This window comes from Carettochelys insculpta, chromosome 1 (genome assembly GCF_033958435.1).
Source record: "Carettochelys insculpta isolate YL-2023 chromosome 1, ASM3395843v1, whole genome shotgun sequence".
Lineage (NCBI taxonomy): Eukaryota > Metazoa > Chordata > Testudines > Carettochelyidae > Carettochelys > Carettochelys insculpta.
Window position 1 is genome coordinate 105,335,985 of NC_134137.1, and position 20,915 is coordinate 105,356,899.

The 20,915-nt window shown below is 44.4% G+C and overlaps 1 protein-coding gene across 2 annotated transcripts in view; it reads left to right on the top strand.

The window, feature by feature from the left end:
• The window catches only part of CLDN10 (claudin 10), a 93,631-nt gene that overhangs the window by 63,727 nt on the left and 8,989 nt on the right, over positions 1–20,915 (top strand). The window contains exons 1-3 of one of the 2 annotated variants that reach the window (XM_074983105.1): positions 4,067–4,409; positions 12,804–12,965; positions 13,135–13,216. In XM_074983105.1, the coding sequence (XP_074839206.1) occupies positions 4,190–4,409; positions 12,804–12,965; positions 13,135–13,216 (464 nt within the window). In that variant the 5' untranslated portion in view covers positions 4,067–4,189. Of the gene's footprint in view, positions 1–4,066; positions 4,410–12,803; positions 12,966–13,134; positions 13,217–20,915 lie in introns of those variants that run through there. The other variant, XM_074983106.1, reaches the window with a different exon arrangement.

Genomic DNA, 20,915 nt, shown 5'->3' on the forward strand with positions numbered 1-20,915 from the left:
TCTTGGCCAGGCAGTCTCCCATTTATATTAACTACACAGTGCACGAGGATTCTGTGGATTCTGCTGTGCTCTGCTGCACAGTACAGGAACAGACTGCCATAGGCCAGGTCGCAACACTGTTTGGTCCAACTGCCCTGCCATCTTTATGGAGGGGCAGCTGTGTGAGATTTCAGTGGCACTGGGACCACCCAAAGCATCACTTCAGTCTGCTCCAGCAGCAGCTACAACAATTCAGTACAGCACCTCTGCTTAAAAGTAGCTCCACAGCCAATAGACCTCTGAGCAAAGGCAAAAACCTGGGGGGTGCCCCGGCATTATCCTCCCATTAGCACTACAGCTACATAGAAAGCTGAAATACACCAGATAGAAACTAGGTGATTGAGAAAATACTAAGAAATCCCTCCACCTACTACGCCTGCTAGTGACACTTCCCCCACCCAACAAACTCTCACATTTACAAAAGAAGACAAAATGAGATTCCACAAAGCGTTGACAGGAATAGCTACTGAGGAATAACGTATACATACAGAACATAAACAAGTTACTCTCATAACATAGGTACTGTCACCAACCCTAGTGCCTTCTTGCCATTTATTGGCTAGTAGCCCAATATCACATTAGTGTTTCTCCTTACAAATCAAGGGAAGACTATGGCTCTGGCTAATCCATATGGGTGGGAAGGCAGACAGAGAGCCAGACAGGCAGGCGAGTATGAGGCATAAGAAGCCTCAGAAGCTGGTGCGGACCATGACACATTCTGACACAATAGTATGCTGATCTTTGGGATCTGGATTATCGTGCTGGATTGGCAAAAGCTGTTTAGCAACTAAATTTTAGAGGGTAGGAAGGGGCCAACAAACATCCAGGTGCTCTTGGAGGGTGTTTCTTAAACATTTTGAGGCCATGGAACACCAAACAATAATAGGAAGTGGCAACTGAAGCGGATGGCGATCAAAGATGAAAACAACTAGGTGCTCATGAACAAGGAGAAGATTGTGCAGTGATGGACGAGATACTGCACCAATCTGTAGAAAGCACAGTTGGACCTGAGTATCTCAGAAAGACTGATCGAAGAACTGAAAGAGATATCTCCACTGAGCATCGAGAATGAGACCAATATTTTGAAGGAGGAGGTAGAAAGAACAGTGAAACACCTAAAGAACGACAAGAGTCCTGGAAACGATCAGATCACAGGAAAGATGATCAACTACTGCGGAGAAAGTTTGATTCAGGAAATACACCAACTACGTAATATAGCATGGAAAGAAGGGAAGGCACCTAAGGAATGGACAAGATCTGTGCTAGTGAGAATAGGCAAGGCAGGAAATGAACTGGAGTGCAAGTACTACAGAACGATTGCCCTAACGAGTCATCTAGACAAGGTGCTGATGATGATACTGATGAAGAGACTGAGATTGCAGACAGAACATCTTGAGGACGAGCAAGCGGGATTCGGGAAAGACAGAAGTACCATACAGCAGACACTGGTGCTAAAATTGATAGCGGAGAAAGCTCGATGAAAGAACAAGAGTATCTACACTTGCTTCATTGATTTTCAGAAGGTATTTGATAGCATAGATCAGAAAATGACTTTGGGCTGTGTTGGGGTTGCATGGAGCAGACAGCAGACTGATACGGTTGTTGAAGGCTATCAACGTCAATGCAGAGGCAGTGGTGAGAATGTGCGGAGAGTTGGGAAATTGGATGAGAACGAGTAGAGGTACGAGACAAAGAGATGCCATATTGCGAAGGTAGAAGGGATATCAGTGCACAGGATGAGAATTAACAATTTGATGTTCAGGGATAATACCGTTATCATTGAAGAAAATGAAAAAAAGCTAGAGAAAACAGTGCAGGGGCTAAATGAGGAAGGGAAGCGGTATGGACTGATTATGAATATCGATAAAACAAAAAACAATGGTTTTGGACATAAGGAAATAGGAAGGAAGATCAGCGTAGATGGGATCAAACTAGAGAACAGAGTGAAGTTCACATATCTGGGGAGCAGCATAACATGTGATCTAGACTGTAAGAAGGAAATAGTGACTAGAATAGCGAAAGCAAGAGGGAGTTTGAAGGTGATGGATAACATTCCGAAAGGCAAAGCAATTAGCTTAGGAACAAAGATGAGAGTCTTGAAAATGTGTGTATTCGGCAGCATGTTGTACACATGTGAGACACGGATGATAACGAAAGATTCCAAGAGAAGGACTTCGGTATTCGAGAGGTGTTGTTATAGAAAGATCCTGAGAGTAGGATGGATGAAGGTCATCAATGAGAAATTATATAGGCTAGTACAGTCGAAAGAGAACCTATTGCACAAGGTTAGACAAAGGAACTTACAGCTATTCAGACATATCTGCAGAATGAACAACGAATGAAAAAATCAAGACCCTGGTATTTGGCATAATGGACAGTTCGAATAGAGAGGCAGAACCCACAGAGAATGGGTAGATGATATAGTAGAGCGATGCAGAGCTAGTCTACAGAAACTAAGCCACTCCGCACTGGCCAGGGAAAGGCAGAAAGAAATAGTGGAAATGGCATCGGCACGAACAGATGCTGAGCCCATGGTGGTTGTTGTTGATGATGATAGTAGCTATGAAAATTTACTTCACTCGTTGATGACAATGGTTCCTCAGCAGGAGTATTTTCACTCACTTCTGTCTTTTAAAAAGAGAATATAATGATACATAGAGATACACATCTCCTGGAGCTGGAAGGGACCTTGGGAGGTTATGGAGTCCAACCCACTGCCCTCTTGGCAGGACCTATTTGTAGCAAGAGTCCCAGCTCAAAGCTTGAGCTCACAACCCTTAGGTTACAGGCCAATGCTCAAACCACTGCACTAGCTTACTCTCTTTACTCAAGCTGGTGAAAATAATTCAATAAATCACCACATACGCCTGCTGGCTGATATCTAGCAGCTGGCTGACAACATGCTGCTATGCCAGCATAGCGCATGCACCACACAGAGTTGCTAGGCCATGGTACAGCGAGGAGAAGATTAGAGGAGAGGGGAAGTTAGCCCAATGTCAGCCAACCTTGCTGTGTTGCCAGGCTACCACCTCACAAGCTACAGAAATAACATTATGCTTCAGTATTTTCCATTACTGTTATCACCAAGTGGGCCTTTGCCCACCAAAGCTTATGCTCCAAAGTATAGGTTACTCCATAAGGTGCCACAGGACTTCGTGTTGGTTTTGCAGATACAGACTAACTCGACTACCTCTCTGACACTTAGCAGCAACGAAGGGTCCTGTGGCACCTTATAGACTAACAGAAAAGTTTAGAGCATGAGCTTTCGTGAGTTAACTCACTTCTTCAGATGCTGGTCACTTTTCTGTTAGTCTATAAGGTGCCACAGGACCCTTCGTTGCTGCTACAGATCCAGACTAACACGGCTACCCCTCTGATACTATCTCTGACACTTGTCACCATACACTACTCATTTATGGAAAATCTTTGAGTGGTGTTGCCACGCACCGGAGGCACCCCTGCGAGTTCTTCGGGCAACACCGGCCTGCCGCGGCACACCCTGTAAATCACTCTGGCCTAGGACAGGGATGCCAGAAGAGAGTGCTGACCTGCTGGCCACACCCGTCTGGCGGAAGAGGAGCAGCCAGGGCGGCCGCAGCCAGACGCCACACGCCGGCTTTTGCAGCGCCGCGGGGGGACGGGCTGGGGGGGGTGCACCAGGGCCCCGATTTAAACACAGGCCAGGCCCTGCTGTGCTCGCTCCTGAGGCGGCGGAGGGAGCGGGCTACGCACCGCCCGCAGGGCGCATCACCCCCGCGGTGAGACTCTGTCGTGGGGGCAGGTGTGTGCCGCGGGCCCGGCTCCCGGGCTGCGTGTGGGGGGGGGGGAACTGGTTCCAGCCCTGGACCGGGATCCTGCGCGCGGGGGCTCTCAGCCGCCCCCGCCGTGCCCGGGCAGCCGCTGGGGGAAGGAGCAGGAGCTGGAGCGGAGCGGCGGCGCCGCGGCTGCGGGGGAGGACGGGGGCGGCGGTCCCAGCGCGGCCGGGGAAGGCGCTGCGCGGCCCCCGGGCCGGCCCTCAGCCCGGCAGGGGGCGGGCGGGCGGCAGGGGTGGGGTCTCCGGGGCCGCAGCTCCCTCTGCTGCTGAGTCGGCTGCCGCCGGGCCGGGAGCGCCGCGCACTTGCTGCCGCTCGCCCGCGCCTCGCCGTCCCCCATGGCCCGCATGGCCGCGGAGATCCTGGCCTTCCTGCTGGCCGTGGCGGGCTGGGTGCTGGTCTCCTCCACGCTGCCCACCGACTACTGGAAGGTCTCCTCCATCGACGGCACCGTCATCACCACCGCCACCTTCTGGGCCAACCTCTGGAAGACCTGCGTGACCGACTCCACCGGCGTGTCCAACTGCAAGGACTTCCCCTCCATGCTGGCTCTGGACGGTCTGCACCGGCCCGCTGGGGCTGCTTATACTTCCTCCCTCTGTCTGTCCGTCCGTCCGTCCGTCGCTCCCCGGCTGGCGAGCGCCCCAGCTGCGAGCCCCCAGCCAGGCTTGGGGCCAGGGCGGGCGGGAGACCCACACTCCTCCCCACAGCTAGGCGGGGAGGTGGCCTAGAGGGGCTGGAGGTGAGATGAGCTGGCCCTGGGGTTACCCGCTCTGGCCAGCTTGAGGATGCGCTGCGGTGCGGGAGGGAAGGGGTTAATTGTGGGGTGGGAGAGGATGAGGGCTCGCTGGGTGGGTTGTGTGGGCAGAGGGGGCTTTATAGCAAGGAAGAAGAGCAGAAGAACCCTTTTTCTGAAATCCTATTGTTGGCCTCGTGGGCTGCTGGCTGAGACTTGGGGGTACTGTATTTGAACGTTCAAAAAAGAGGACCCCCCCAGAGAGGGAGTGTATCTCTGTCAGGGTCTCCCAACTCATCTTGTATTAATGCACCATATATCCTGTAACACATTAGTACAAGATGAGTTGGGAGACACAGATAGAGATACACTCCCTCTCAGAGGGGTCTTCTTTTTTTGAAAGTTCAAATATGGTACTCCTAGACTCAGAGCTCTGGGGGGATGACAATAGCAGCTGTGGCAAATGGAGGGATTTCTCAGACTATTCTCAGCAGTGTTATTCCTAGGTAGCGCACTTCAACTCTGTTTTCAGCCCTTGGATGAGTGGTAGTCACCTGCCACAGGAAGCATTCTTTTGCTTAGCATATCAGCATAATCTGTGTTTTAATTAAACACATCAATGTAATACCTATCTACAGAGAAACAATACTTGTCAATTTACAGTTAAATAACATATGCTTCCAAATGTGCATGTAAAAATACCTGTTTATCAACCACAAAGAATGTGCTTCTTTCCCAGGGCAGGAGGGAAACAAGTTTTATATTCACATTGGAAAACTTTTAAAATAGCTCCAGTATAAAATATTTCCCTTCTATTATTATTTTGCTGAAAAACAGATCATGAATGCATTTTTTAAATATTACTTGATGAACTTACAACTTTTTTCCACCAGATATTTCAATAAATACTGATTACATTAATATCCCTCCTACATCCCGCTTTGTCCTATTTTCAAAAATTACTTATTTTCCATTTGGAAGGTCAAGGGTGCAGATGAAGAGGATAAGCTATTAAGCTATAATTTCCATTCTCGTGCTTGTTTTTAAATTATTACTACATTTTTCCTTTAAGTTTTTGCCAAAACAGGCAGTGATGGGAGGAGAAGAATGTAATTCTTCAGGAATTAATGTTCGCTTTGCTTTTTCACTATGTGATTAACTCATATATACTTACTTAATTTATAGTTTAAAAGTTTGCCACTAGAAAGTACACACAAATAAATATTCATTGCTGGTTTTGAAGGGATCATCCGTACAGAATAAGATCTTAACACTTTACTACAGTGTTTAAAGATCAATGATACTTTATTGAAACAAGATCTACTTTTGTGTAATTTGAGGACATATATATTCTTTAGGCAGGAAGAATTTTTCTTAAAAACTTTAACACCATTTCCAGTGAACACAGACAGTATGTTGTTTGTTTCAGTGCTCAAACTATTACTTGTTACATTTAACTGGTGCTCAAATTTTTATCTGAAGAGTTGAATCTGATGAAGAAAGTGTGGGCAATTTCTGAAGTTGTAATTGCAAGATTGTTATCACAGTGCAATGGTCAGATATTACAGATAACCTCCAGGGTAACCTGTTGATAGTCAAAATATATATGTAGATCAAGAGAAGGTGTTAACGACAAGTATAACCAATTCTGAGAAACAAATTAGGATCTATAGTATTTGGTATATTAGCTCTCCCCCTTTGACACGTGACTGTGAGAGGAGGTAATATTTCTGATGTGTAAACTGCCTTTTAAAATGGTTGGGAGATGAATGGCTAAAAGGGATTAGTAATTATACAACACGTTGAATGCCTCAGTCTTATAAAGAGCTCCTCTAGAGCTGATCATAGATATCGTGCCAGGTTAATGTAGGTGACTTTGAACTGCTATCACTTGTGTGACCCTGATTTATGGGCAAATAGAGGTGTTTACATCCAAATCCTGCCATTTGTTCTGTATGAGCAAACACCTGCATAGAATCAGGGGGCTGGATCCTCAGATACTGTAATTTTTCTGGGCTCCATTGTTTTAAATGATGCCGTGATAAATTACATCAGCTGTGGATCTGTCTCACTGACTTCAGTTGGGCTTGGCATAGGTGCTGTAATCCTCCTGGTTGGAGTTAGAGAATCATGTTTAAAGACTGCAGCCATTCAGTCTTTTTAAGAGGACGTTCTGTTCCAAGCTTACTCTGTACTAAGGTAAGTAAAATCAACAATAAATCTCATGGGATCAGGAATATTTGATCAATCAGAATTCCAAAGAGAAGAAAAGATAGCACAGAAAGTTCCTGTCTTCCTGTTCTATTTTAATTTTGTCCATCCAGTAGTTTGCTCCACTATCCCTACCAATCACAGTTCAAGTTAACTGATCTACACCTAATGTTTAGTATTTGTTATGTAGCTACACTTCACCAGGGCACAAACTAATTTGAAAAGAAAAAAAAATTGTAGGACCTGATGTGGTCAGCATAACAAAATTAATAACTCAGATAGGAGCAGGAATGTGGTCAATAGCTCTAATAATTAGGGCCCGATCAGCTACATTTTGGTGAATCACACATCCCTGGGATTTTAAAAATTATAAGTTTAATGACTTTGGCTTTTTAAATCTGAAATGTCCTGGCATTGTAAATTGCAGGGGTCCTAACCCAAAAAGGAGTTGGGTTGCAAGATTATTGTCGGGGTTGTAGTACTGCTACTCTTACTTCTGCACTGCTGCTGCTGGTGGCACTGCATACAGAGTTGAGCAGCAAGAGCGCCAGCTTGGAGCTCAGCTCTGAAGGCAGAGCTGCCATCAGCACCAGGATAGAAGTAAGCACAGCACGTCATGGTATTGCTACCCTTACTTCTGGGCTGCTGCCTACGAGGGATGTAAAATCACATTTAATTGGTTAACCGGTTAAACGCCAGGTTAATTAGTTTAGCAGGAGGGGATGCAGGGTCCAGGAGGGGCCATGGGTGCAGGAGAGGATTCTGTCCTGGAGAAAGGGTGTAGGAAGGGGGTGCAGGGTCTGGGAGGGGCTTGTGATCTGGGGCAGTGGTAGAGGAGTAGGGGCAGAAGGTTGGGGGGCAAAGGGATGGGGTGTCAGGTGCAGGCCCTGGCAGGGAGGAGTTTACCTAGGCGGCTCCTGGCCAAGAGTCCAGTGGGACCCTCAGGCGGGATCCTTGCCTGCCATGCCCCTGCATACTGCTGGCTAGCTACAGGGGCTGTGTGCAGCTCTGCATCCTGTATGATCCGCGGGGAGGGGGTTCCACACAGTTCCTGAGATCCGGGCATGGCCCAGGCAGCTCCCACTGGCTTTGAGTAGTGCACAGGGGTGCAGCAGGCAGGGAGCCTGCCCAAGGCTCCTGCTGGACCACAGAAGAGTAGCTGGCTGGATCTGGCCCACAGGCCATATTTTACCCACTGCTGGTCTGAGCAGTGAGTTAGTGCAATTTGTGTGTATGCAGGAGACAAGTTTAGGTTTGAGCCTGAGTTCAAGCCCTGGCTCAAACTGCAGTGTAGACATGACCTGAGAGCATTTTCCCCCATCTTCCCTGCATGGTGTTTCTAGGACTAAGCTGAATTCCACTTCCTGTGATCATGGCAATGTAGGGACAGCATCCTCCCTATTGCCCGAGGTAAGGAGGCATGAGGGAGTGAGGGAAGAAGAAAGTGGCTCAATAACTCCATCTCCGTTGCTGAGTTCTAGGAAGTAGAGCTACCCAGCCCCATGTAGAGAGACTGTGCTCCACTCCAGGAAGGTGGGTAGCGGTGCCCGGCTCCCCAGGCACTAATTCTCTGTGTATGTACGTGTGTAAAAAAGGGATGGAATGGGGGAGTCTGGGAGAAATGCTTTTCCCTTTCCTTCCCTTTGGGACGGTGCAGCTCCATAGTGCCTAGCATGAGGCCTTCTGTATAATGGGCACGATACAACCCATTGTGTTTAAGAGCCCAATCTGACACTTTCTACGGGAAAAATCATGGTGTTCGTGTGGGGAGAGATTGCCTTAATTTTGTGTGCTGCTGATCCCAGACATTAATAAGACAACTGAACAACATCAGCACAACATTTACAGCATTCCACAGCTGTGGCTCAGATGACCCATTGAAATAACATAGCTGAACAAAAATGCACTTACCAACTGAAAAGGGCATTATAGCCTAGAAACCGGTACAGAAGTACAAATGCTATGGGTTTGCAATTGGAAAGGGAATCTGTGCAATATCTATAAAGCTATCTCAAGCAAATATTTTATTTATTGAAGTCACCCATTCTCAGAGCATTATACGTTTTTTCCATGTATCACACTTCATAGATGTGTAAACGCCACATGACTGTCACATATGACAGAAATGAGGCACTAAAGATCATTTATCTAAAAATCATCTTTGGACTGCAAGACAAAACATAGTTGTTAGCAAACTATTTTTGGAGGGGGGGTAATCGGAATGTTGCTGATCATGCACAATGTAGTAAAACCAAGTTAGATACTGTAGGAACTATTTTGTTACTATTCTATTTAAAATGTCACACTGAGCTGATCCATATAATTATACGCCAGTGCCAAATAATCAGTGATGGCAATATGCATGTCTTTCTGGTCATCACTAGAAAATACTGAAGAAGCACAACTTGGCCAACTCATATTTTGCTTGTTTTGCCTTTCTAAGGCTATGTCTGCACTACCAGATAAATTCAATTTTATTAAATTTGATTTTGTAAGGTCGGGTTTTATAAATTTGATTTTGAGTATCCTCACTTCCCACAAAGTCCACACAAAGTCGAATTTGTGCTGAATGGCCAAACATCCACTGTTGCAGCGGTGCGTTGTGGGAACGTATCCCACAGTTCCCTCAGCTGCGCATTCTGTGTCCTCCCCCCAGGCCCTGCTGCACCCTCGCTGATGGCAGCACTCACCCTGCTGCCTGGTTCCTGGGTTCCCTCAGCTTGGGGGAACCAGGAAACTGACCTGTGCTGCTGCACCTGGCTTGCTGGAGCTGGGAACCAGCCACAGCAAGGAGCCAAATGCAGCAGTGCCAGTCGGTTTCCTGGCTCCCACGAACTCGATGCTACACCCAGCCAGTTTCAACAGTGTTATGATATCGATACTAGTGCTCCCTAAATCGAGCTTAATGGTATTTATGGTGAAGACAATCACTTGGCACAATTGTGCTAACTGCCTTAAATTCAAATTTGTCTGGTAGTATTGAGGTAGCATAAATTGTCATGTTTTCATTAACTAGTTTATGTCTGAGGAAAAAAATCAACAAAGCAAAAAATGTGTCACTGTGTAACTAAAAGGCTACATTCATACACAATAAATTTAACTGTGGTCCAAGGAAGCAGAAATTGGACTTGGTAAAGAGATTATTACCCTGATTCTCATTCCTAAATCAACATCTAACACATCTTCCACAGCTATCTGCATGTTTTTTACAATTTTCAGTGTCACCTATCACTGTAGTAACTAGGTAACTCCTAGGTAAATTAGATAGTTATAATAAGGTCCTAGTAGAACTCATGGAACCATCTCTCCTGTTGTCTCATTTGGTTTACATTGTCAAAATTTTAATTTCTAAATTCTGCTTTTAAAAATACCCTAATCGGATGATTTTTTTGGTGAGCTGAGTTGAGCTTTGAATCTAGCTGGCCTGAATAACTGAGAGCTTGTTGGCAATAGATTCCAATGATATTCCAAGTCATGATATCTACTAATTGAAACTGTGTCTTGTTTGAGTGAGTTAATAATCTCTCACAGTCACAGTGCCCTCTATTATTTCCACAACATGCTTTGACTTTAAGGAATGGCTCTTAGCTCTGTTGTTTTTGCATGGGCTGGATATTTTTTCGGTAAATGTTTAATATTTCTCCTAGGAGATTTAGCCATAAATTAAGCTTTAGAGTACCTCTAGGTAACTATATTCATGCTTCAGCACCTTAATGGGTTAATTAGCAACTAACAGTGGCAGTAACTTGGACCTGTCAAAAATAATGGCTTCTTTGGCCAGTCTTCATCTGTTGCTTTACCTAAATAGTGTTACCACAAACACATTTCCAAAACAAGGAAAAAAAAAACACTGGGATGACTTAGTGGGGGTTGATCCTGCTTGAAGCAGGGGGCTGGACTAGGTGACCTCCTGAGGTCCGTGCCAGCCCTATGATTCTGTGATTCTAAGGTGATGAGTGGCTATGAATATTTATATTGTCAAAAATGAAGCAATTCATTACATACATACATCCATAAATTTGTAAAAAAGAGCAAATTTTGAAGTTCCTTTAAAATCTTCACTCCTACTGTTATCATTGTCAGCTTGGTGTGAGTACAGTGTGAATAAGTGTAGGTCTATACAACAAAGTTATTTCAAAATTACAGCTGCTGTTTCAAAATAGCTATGCAAGTGTGTACAATGCAACTGCTATTTTGAAATAAGCTGGTAAACCTTAATATGGCTATGCCTACACTGAAACAAATCTTCGAAATGGCCATGCAAATGGCCATTTTGAAGATTACTAATGAGGTGCTGAATTGAATATTCAGTGCCTCATTAGCATGCCGCCAGCCGCGGCACTTCGAAATTGCTGCTTTTCTCCGCTGCACGGCTCATCCAGATGGGGGTCCTTTTCGAAAGGACCCTGCCAACTTCAAAATCCCCTTATTCCATCAGCAGAATTTGCATGGCCATTTCAAAGATTTGTACTAGTGTAGACACAGCCTATATGAAGAATGGCACCTATTTTGAAATAGGTAGTTTGAAAGAAGGGCTATGTATACAGGGAATAGAGCCTTTTTCAAAATAAGCCATAGTGGATCCAGTGGCTCTGTTTCAAAATAGGCTCTAGTTTGTGTAGACGGTCTATTTCAAAATAGCTGACTGCTATTTCGAAATGCATTTTCTGTGTAGCTGTGCTATTGTGGAATAAGCTATTCAGGAATAATGCTTCTGTGTAGACATGGCCTAAGAATGCAGGATTTGGCATAAAAACATGAAGTTTATTGACACTGGAATAGGAATTGAAACAATTGTAGATCGCCATTCTACTTTTCTCCTGGAATTCTACTATTAATAAAATTTCACTCAGTCTAAGTCAAGTATGTGTGGCTTGTACTATAAACCCTCTGACAAGCAGGCAAGACTTTCACAAGTTGTGCCAGTGCAATCAAGAATATAATTCAAATTATTCACTGTTAAGCATACCATTTTGGTTTGTTCTCATAACTTCTAGTCACATCTGGGTTTTGAGAACAACCATAAATATTTGAAGGTGTTCTTTAGCTCTGTTTAACAGTGGTTTAGCACTGATCATACAGACAGAATTTCTCCTATAAGGCTCAGTAAAAACATGCAAGGTGGGGAATCTAGAGAAGTGAGACTAGTACTTGCTGGACCAGGAGACTGGGACTGAGGAGTGAAGGTAGCGAGTAGCTAGGTGAGGACGGTGGAACTGTGGTGAGGTGCCACTTATACAGTAGAGATAGAACTGAGGCTTTCCATTAGTTGTGTACTTTTACACTAATTTTCTGTTTATTTAGCATCTATCATTTCAGCCATCTGTTAAGGCTCTGAGTGAATAAGTAAAGTATGGCCTACTCAAATAACAATACAGACAGAAATATTTTGCCACCACCCCTGCTTACCCAGTATCAGGATAAAACGGATTAAGTAACCTAGTGCAAGCGTGTATTCATGTATATTTTAAATGAAAGCCAAATGTGTTATGACGAATAATCTCTTACTGACTGGTTAATGTTACAGTATTGCATTCCTCCAACCATAATTATAGAGCTGTTTATATATAAAGTTAATCATATACTTCAGTATCTTCTTACATTAGGGTCTTCAGCCCAGCTTCTCACAGGTACTTAGATCTTTGCTCATGAAAGCTTATGCTCCAAAATATATTAGTCTGTAAGGTGCCACAGGACTTCTTGTTGTAAATATTTTTGTGGGTTTTAGTGCCTGATCCAAACCCTGTTGCACTCAATAAGAGAATTTCCATTGATTTCAAAGGGATTTGAATCAAACTTTAATGAACACAAAGGGACTTATCATCTTGTGGGTAGTATGCAGTAACCTGTATGGCCATGCTAAAAATTAGATGACATCACAAGTTATGGTCTAATTGTGCTTGCAGTTATCCTGTGTGACTGTGGGAAGAGTCAACCAAAGGGACTATCATGGAAATCGTTAGTTAATACTATTCTAATATCAGGATTACATGTTGTGATTACAGGTTATATCCAGGCCTGCAGAGGACTCATGATTGCTGCTGTCACTCTTGGATTCTTTGGCTCCGTATTTGCCCTGTTTGGGATGAAGTGTACCAAAGTTGGAGGCTCGGATCAGACTAAAGCAAAAGTGTCTTGTTTAGCTGGGATAGTTTTCATACTTTCTGGTAAATATGCAATACTAACTTTAAATATACATTACAAATCACTTAAGACCTCATCCTACTCCCACAGAAATCAGTGGTGCAACTTCCAGTGGCTTCACTGGCAGTAGGATCAGGACCATAATTATTATACTGATTCAACTGAATGATATATTCATCTGGTGCATTTTAGGGTTGTGCTCTATGACTGGTTGCTCCCTGTATGCGAACAGAATTACATCCGAATTCTTTGATCCTACTTTTATTGCACAAAAGTAAGTACTTTTTAACACTCATGAAATTTTCAAACGAATTAGATCTTAGCTTGTTTAAAACAATGCCAAAGTATGTTTGTAAAGGAAGTAGATGTTCCAGTCCCGGACGTAAGAGAGATATCTTCTTATTACTCAGACCAAAAGTATGAAATTGTACATGGTAAACTTATTGGGGAATTTAATGAACTAACAAAAACAATTACTTATGTCAAGCTTTCCCATAGCACTGGTAAAGTAACAGTCTTTCTCTGCCTAAAGGCATAATGACATAATTGTGCTGTGTAGCAGGTACAGAGGAGTGATTCTTATATTTATAGTTTGTCACTGGTTCAGAAGAAAAATTTCAGAAGATTTATCTAAAGACAGAGGTGCCCCTTTGGCAGATAAGTCAGTATTCATCAACAGATGAAACAGAAATATTCTTTTGTGAACTTTTAATACAAGGTGTGATTTGCACAAAGGAATGAAACCTGACCATGACAAGTTAATTATCTTGCAAATATTGTCTAAAAATATTCCCATGGCAAAATCTGGCTTATAAAATCTTATTTAAACCATGATCCTATAATCACTAACTTATATATTTAATTTTCAATCAATGGGACTATTTGTGGTCTTAGAATTACACAAATATGGTTTTGCAGGACTGGGACATGAGGTAGCTAAATATGAGTGGCCTGATGATCAGAAAATATCTAAAATTCTTCATTTAAAATTATGGGCATTGCATGTGCTCAGCACTGTTGAAAAATCAGGCAATTTATAGTTAGATATCTAAGAATAGATTAAGGAGCCAAATTTTAGGCACGCAGATTTGAAAACGTTGACCTTAGATGATGTCTTATAGATTTTTTTTATTTTACTTTATAATTTAACTTTGTACTTAAAAACAAGAATTTCAAAAACCCTGTGCAGTATTTCCAATTTAATTCCATGAGCAGCCACAGATTTTTCAAGCAACTCAACAGAAATCTCCCTAGTGCCTAAATTCCCTTTTTCAAAAGAAATGCTTAACACTCTGTCTTCTTGGTAGATACCTTTTCCTTATTTTAACTAATTTAGTTAAGCTCTTTAATGGGAGCTGTATTAATGCTAAGCTTTCCACTTGTTGTTCTCTTTTTCTTCGATGAATTAATACTGGCATTTTCAAATTTAACAAACTCTGCCTGTCTCACTCATTCAAAAACACTTGAAAGCAATGGGAACCTACGTCACCAGCATGATCAAAACAAAAAAGCAGTCATGTAGCACTTTAAAGACTAACAAAATAATTTATTAGGTGATGAGCTTTTGTGATTGTTACAGTTTTTCTGATTTGTCAACCCTGATAACAATTTTTGGAACTCTGTGCTTTATATATTGAATCTGTTCTGGTATGGCTATGATCTGAAGAAGTGGGTCTGTCTCACAAAAGCTCATGACCTAATAAATTATTTTGTTAGTCTTTAAAGTGCTACGTGACTGCTTTTTTGTTTTGATAGAATACAGACTAACACAGCTATCTCTCTGGCATTGTGATAGCATAGTGGCTGGATAGCCCCATGGTAATTATCCATCAGGCTTATACTTACTAAGGTTACATCTATACCAGGCACAGAAGATTGACCATTCAGGCGCGTTCTGGGGTCAATGTCAACCCTGGAATTCCTTGGGAGCCAGCAGGATTAAGGAAGATCAGTGGGAGGAGTGCTCCCATTGACCGTCTGCTATGAAGACAGGCATGGAAGTCAACAGCTGAAAACTTGATTTTAGGTACAGAAATGGCGCACCTAAAATTGTGTATCAGCCATTGACCTTCCACTTGACTATAGACACAGCCTCAGGAGAAGCAACCTCCTTATTGCCAGCATTGCCACAAAAGGATGGTGCCAAGGCACTCCTGGCAAGTCAATAGGGACTGCCTACGTTGGTGTTTTCTTCTGGAGGCAGGCAGATTTTCCTCGGGGACGTATGCACTGCATGTTTGCACCTGGCAGAACCTTTGTCACTTTTGTTTGCAGAAGGTTGTTTTCATCATTCATAGCTCTCCATGAAGTTTTAAGGGTGCTGGCATCCTGTCAACATTTTTGGAAGAGCTATAGGAACCAAATCAGATGTTAATGTGTGACTATCAGAACCACTAATGACATGGATGACTATATTCAGGCTCCAAATCAATGTCAACTCCTGTCCCCAAATGATTGCACAATATTTCAGTGGGCCAAAACCACCTTTGGTTCTCAGGTTCATAGAACATTTTCCTCTCCTTCCCTGGAGGGTCCTGCTAGCTTCTGGATCAAGGCATTGCAAGGAAGCATTTTTTTTCTTTACATGTTCTAGATGAGGCCAATATATTAGGCTGTGGTCCTCTTTGACTTCTTAGTAAGTGATAACTGTCTGGCAAGTGAGTAGATGATCATCGGCATAGACTGAAAGGGGTTGATTGACTTGGTGATTGTTCAGATGCAAGGTTGTGGACACCATCTTAGACCTACTTAGTATAAATCTCCACTGAGACAGGTAAGTAGCCAAAGCATTTGTGTCCTGCCTGAGTGGCCTTTGATATCATGTAGGTCATTACACACATGATCTCATTGACATATACACATTTATTGCACTTAGTTGTTGATAGGTCATACAGATATATACATATATGTGTTAGAAAGAGATGGAGTTTGAATGGATCCTTGCAGGAATCCATTAGAAAGATGCCCGGACTGTCTGACTTTGTTTCTAGCTTGCAAGATGAAGTAAATACTCATTTTGATTTGTGTGAGGAACCGCAGCAGAAGCCTCCAGAACATAGTCTGCAGCAATGGGGCAGTCAGATTGTGTTGTACGCAGCTGACAAGTACATCAGAAGAGCATCAACGTTCTTGTTCTTCTCAAAGTTGTGGGGATAGTTCAGTAATTAGAGCATTGGCCTTGTAAACCCAGAGTTGTGAGTTTAGTCATTGAGGGGGCCTTTTAAGGATCTGGTTAGGTTAGATTTAAAAAAAAAATCTGTTGGGTATGGTGATAGTCCTGCTGTGAGTGCAGGGGACTGGACTCAATGACCTCTTGAGGTTCGTTCCAGCTCCATGAGATACGTGTGTATCTCCATGTTTCCTAAATGCGGCATCATCAGTGTCTTGTGTTAGGCAAATGTCTGGATCTTGGGCTAGCCTGACCAAAGGGCAGTTGTGGTTTGGTAACCTGGATGATGTACATCATATGTAATCTGTCCATAAACTTGACTGTAATGTAACGAGGAGAGATAGGATCATAGCTTTTCCAGCAGTTTTTCTTGTTTCAAAGTGGCTATGGCTTTTGTCTGCACCATATTTGGGGTTTCAGTTGTCCTAGAAACATTGATTGACAAATGGAAGTAGCTCACTTTTGTCTCTTGGGGTTAGGTGAATGTTATCCAGGACTGACTTGTGTTTTCATGAACTTCACAGCCAGTATAACAGGGCATCACTCACCACTGCATTACGTCCTGCTTGTTATTCTAGCGATTAGTTCTGGTTTGCAGGTGTGCCTTCATCTAGTGGTGTCTCCCTACTATCATCAGTACCTGTGTCACTTTCAGCACCATGGTGTCCACTTCTAGACAGAACGGTTTAGAAATGATGGATCATTCACAATAACTAGAAACTCTTTTTTCACAAGGGTGGACTACCTCAGAAAGTCTTTTGATAGACTGCCAGTCTGTCTGACTAGCATAACTAAAGATCATCTTTATGACCGTCTCTTTTCATTGAGCGCATCTGATCTGATCCAGCAATTGAATGAATTCCTCACTTTTATTAATGGCCCCCTGTTCATAGCCAGCAGGTTTGCATTCCTAGTTCCTCTTCTGACTACCCAGTAAAGTCCTGTTGGCAATAACCTCTAAGGATTGATAGCCTAAGTCACAGAAGGTTTAGTAGGAATCATTTATGTTGGCTGGACATGCCTGTCTAACAGACATTGGTAGTTCTACTTGAAAGATGAATCCCCAAGTTTTCCAAAAATTCTATCAGGCCTTCTGTACTCTTCAGTCCTGGTAACTGGTTGCCCATGTGATTAAAAACAGCTGAAGCTAAGACTTTGAAAAAAATTTTAAACATGTTTTGCTCCATAACTACAGGGAGCAGTTTCCCAGAAAATGAAAAGGCAATGTCGAGTGAAGAGTCATCACACAAGTCTTCACGGGCAGAGGGAGGGGCAGAGGGAAGGGCAGAGGGATGCCACAATAAAGCCAGTAATGGTAGTTCAAGAAAAGAAATCGTTTTGGAATTTGGGTAGTGTGTCAGTTGACTGCCCTCTCTCCCTTCGCAACAGGCTTTGGCATTCTTTCCTTAAAAGTTCTTTCCTTTGTATATACTTGTACATCTGAGCCTCAGTAATCATTGCTCTGCTGTTACAGGTGGTTGTGTGTATATTAATTCCAGTTCCTAAAGTGTATCCCATGGACTTCTGCCATATCACATGTATCTGTTTTATAATGTACAGCTTTCAACATACAAAGTTTTTATTTTTTGGTATTTATTATTGTCATAGTATTTTTCTGCCTTTAAAGTGTTTTTTGTTTCGCATTCACCTTCCTAGACAAAGCACACACCAAACAATTTAAAATATAATATAATATATACACATACATACAGGTTGGACCTCCCAGGGTCCAGTACCTTTGGGACCAGACCAGTCCTGAACAAGGGGATTTGCCAGATCAGCTGGGAGGGTTCCCTTCCACGGGACCCCAGCTTGCCTCAACCCCAATTTCAGCTCCAGCTGGCCCCCCTACCTCCAGCCCCAGCTAGGTAGTTGCTTGCTGGAGCCGCCTGATGGTGGCCCACTGCTGGCCACGGACTCTGGCCCTGGGTGCAGCCCCACTGTTCAGGCTCTGGGCTGATCACAGCCATAGCTTCACAACTCTGGCCCTGGACACGGTTCTTCTGCCACCACTGAGGACTCTGGATCGAGCCATGACTCTGCTGCCACCACAAGGGCCCCAGCCTGAGATTCTTTGGTCTGGGAACATCCATGGTCCTGCTGCACCATGGATGTTGCCAGACGAGAGAATCACGGTTCTAGAGGTACAACTTGGGTATACACTTACTTACTTGGCATCCAAGCTTTTTCCATTTCCTTTAAAGCAGTCCATTGATTACATGGCTAGAAAGGTTTGGCAGTGATGGTTCATACTTTTGAGGCTGTGAGAACCTGCAGAGGTACAGCCTAGGACCATAATGATTCTAGGCTGGGCTGACACCTCTGCAGCACCAATGGAATCTTAGGCTTGGCTTCCACAGGAGGAAACTGTGAAGCTGGGTTCGGTAGGATGTGCTGCCTAACACAAACTGAGTAGCGACCCCTTAGAGCCCTCGGCATGGCCTCTGCCAATACTTAAACTAGAAAACCACGAAGGGGAGATGTCTGAGCAATAGGGCTCCAGAGCTGGTTCCTGATTAGAGGCTAGACTCTGGCTTCTGGCTCTGGTTAGTCCTTGACTTTGCTCTTTGATTGCTTTCTGCAACCTTGTATCTGACCCCAAGCTCCTGGTGAACAGACCTGCCTTCCACCTGATGCCTGCTCTGACCATTAGATCTAACTGCCCACATCCTGACGGTGGCGGATACCTTGCTAATGTAAGCCCTGAATGATGATGAACTGAGGGAAAGACTTCAGGAGCAGATCATGTTCACATAGACACACCTACGTGTTCACACACACACACATGAGTAAAAGGCAGCAGAACTTGCTTTCCAAGGAAGCTTTTTTCCTCACTTGCTCTGCAGTGAAGGGGGGAAATGGTAGGGCTAGTTCCTACCTGGTTCTGTGGCCTCTGCCTAAGGAGCCCTAGATATCATTAGATTCTTTTGTCTGCACCCATTAAAGGCAGTTTCTTAGACAATTGAGAGCCCTTGGTTTTCTCAATGATCCTTATTGCTGCAGTCACTGATAATCAAGCGCTGAGCCTTTTGTCTACTGTGAGGCAGTGCTGCAGTGAAAGAGATTGTACAACCTGCACCAATAGTGAGGTTCTCCAGTTCCAGCTGAAATCAGAGAGCTTGGTTAAGTGTCAGAAGCTCAGAATGTTATTGCAGCAGAGAGACACCAGTAGCACAGGGTCGTAGCAATGGAAAAAGCTGTAGCTAGGGGCAGCAGAATGAGACAATGTGCTGGTAGTGTGACTAGCAGCAGCAAGCAGCGATGGCAGATTGAAGGATGGGAACTGTGAGCTGGTTGTGGTTGTGCAGAAGCTGAGATGTTGCTCAACACTTCCCATCCCTGGATGGGAGGTGAATGGGCCTCTGAACTCTCTGTGCTCACTGACCAAGGACAGCAACTCTGAGTGGGGTGTTAAAGGTACACTTGTTCAGACTTCCATGCCACAAGGTAAGAAGGACTGAGGCAAAGGACACCACTCCGTGCTGGAGTTTGCTCTTGCTCGTATGCTGTTGAACTGTGGTTGTGATGTTTTCCCAAATGAGTGCTAGACTCAGTTTCTTTGTTTATGAAAAAGTGTTTTTGTTTTTTTTTTTTTGGTTTTTTTCCTAAATACACAGGGTCGGTGCTTGTGAGAGGAAGTAGCACCCATTGGAGGTGCTCAGGGTAGTAGTTAATTTTTCCAGGTTATTGAGTTCGGGGGTGGGGTGGGGTTGAGCTGTTCTGTTTTGTCTTTTGGAGTGGCGCTTACGTGGTATCTCATATAGGGCACTGCTGGCCAACCATCCGATGCTCCTTCCTGCTCCTAGGGAGGGGACACGGGTAAGCACTGGAGTGAATACGAGCAATGCAGTTTAAAGAACGATATGTAGGAGAAACTGAGTCACTGTTTTTTCTTCGAGTGGTTGTTCATGCCCATGCCAAATAGGTGACTTACAAACCACAGTTTGGGAGGCAGGGTCAGAGTCAGTCGCCGGTTGGAGCACTGCCCTTCCCAAGGCCGTATTGTCACTGGCCTGCTGGGCAATTGCATAGTGCATGGTGAAGATGTGGATGTAGGACCATGTCCCTGATCTTGGTACTGCTGATGGGGGTGGGAGGTGGGGGGCAAAGGTGGCAGTTGCCTGGAGCCCAGCATTTCAAAGAGTCCCAGAGCTCTGGCTGCTGCTGCTACTTCAGCCACAACAGTGGCTGGAACTCCAGACCCCTTTGAAGTGCCCTGGTATCCCCGCTCTGCTGCCCCATGGTGTGAGCGGTGCAAGGGGCTTACAGCCATAGGCCCTAAACTGGAGAACCCTCCCACCTTGCCCTGGAGCCTGTGGTGGCTGTCAGCTCCACTGCCTGGTCCGCAGATTATTGAGTGGGAACCTGGGCGGGGAATGCTGCTGTTGAAGCCTGCGCCCTAGTTGAGTGCCCGGTGATTGCAGGGGCAGGAACTCCTGCCAGGCTGTAGCACTCCTGAATCCAGGACCCTAGGGCTGTGTCTACACGTGCCCCAAACTTCGAAATGGCCACGCAAATGGCCATTTCGAAGTTTACTAATGAAGCGCTGAAATGCATATTCAGCACTTCATTAGCATGCGGCTGGCAGCGGCACTTTGAAATTCCCATCATGGGAATAAGGGGACTTCGAAGTAGGCGGGGTCCTTTCGAAAAGGAGCCCCGTCTGGACGAGCCGCGCGGCGGGAAGCCGCATCAATTTCGAAGTGCCGCTGCCGGCTGCATGCTAATGAAGCGCTGAATATGCATTTCAGCGCTTCATTAGTAAACTTCGAAATGGCCATTTGCGTGGCCATTTTGAAGTTTG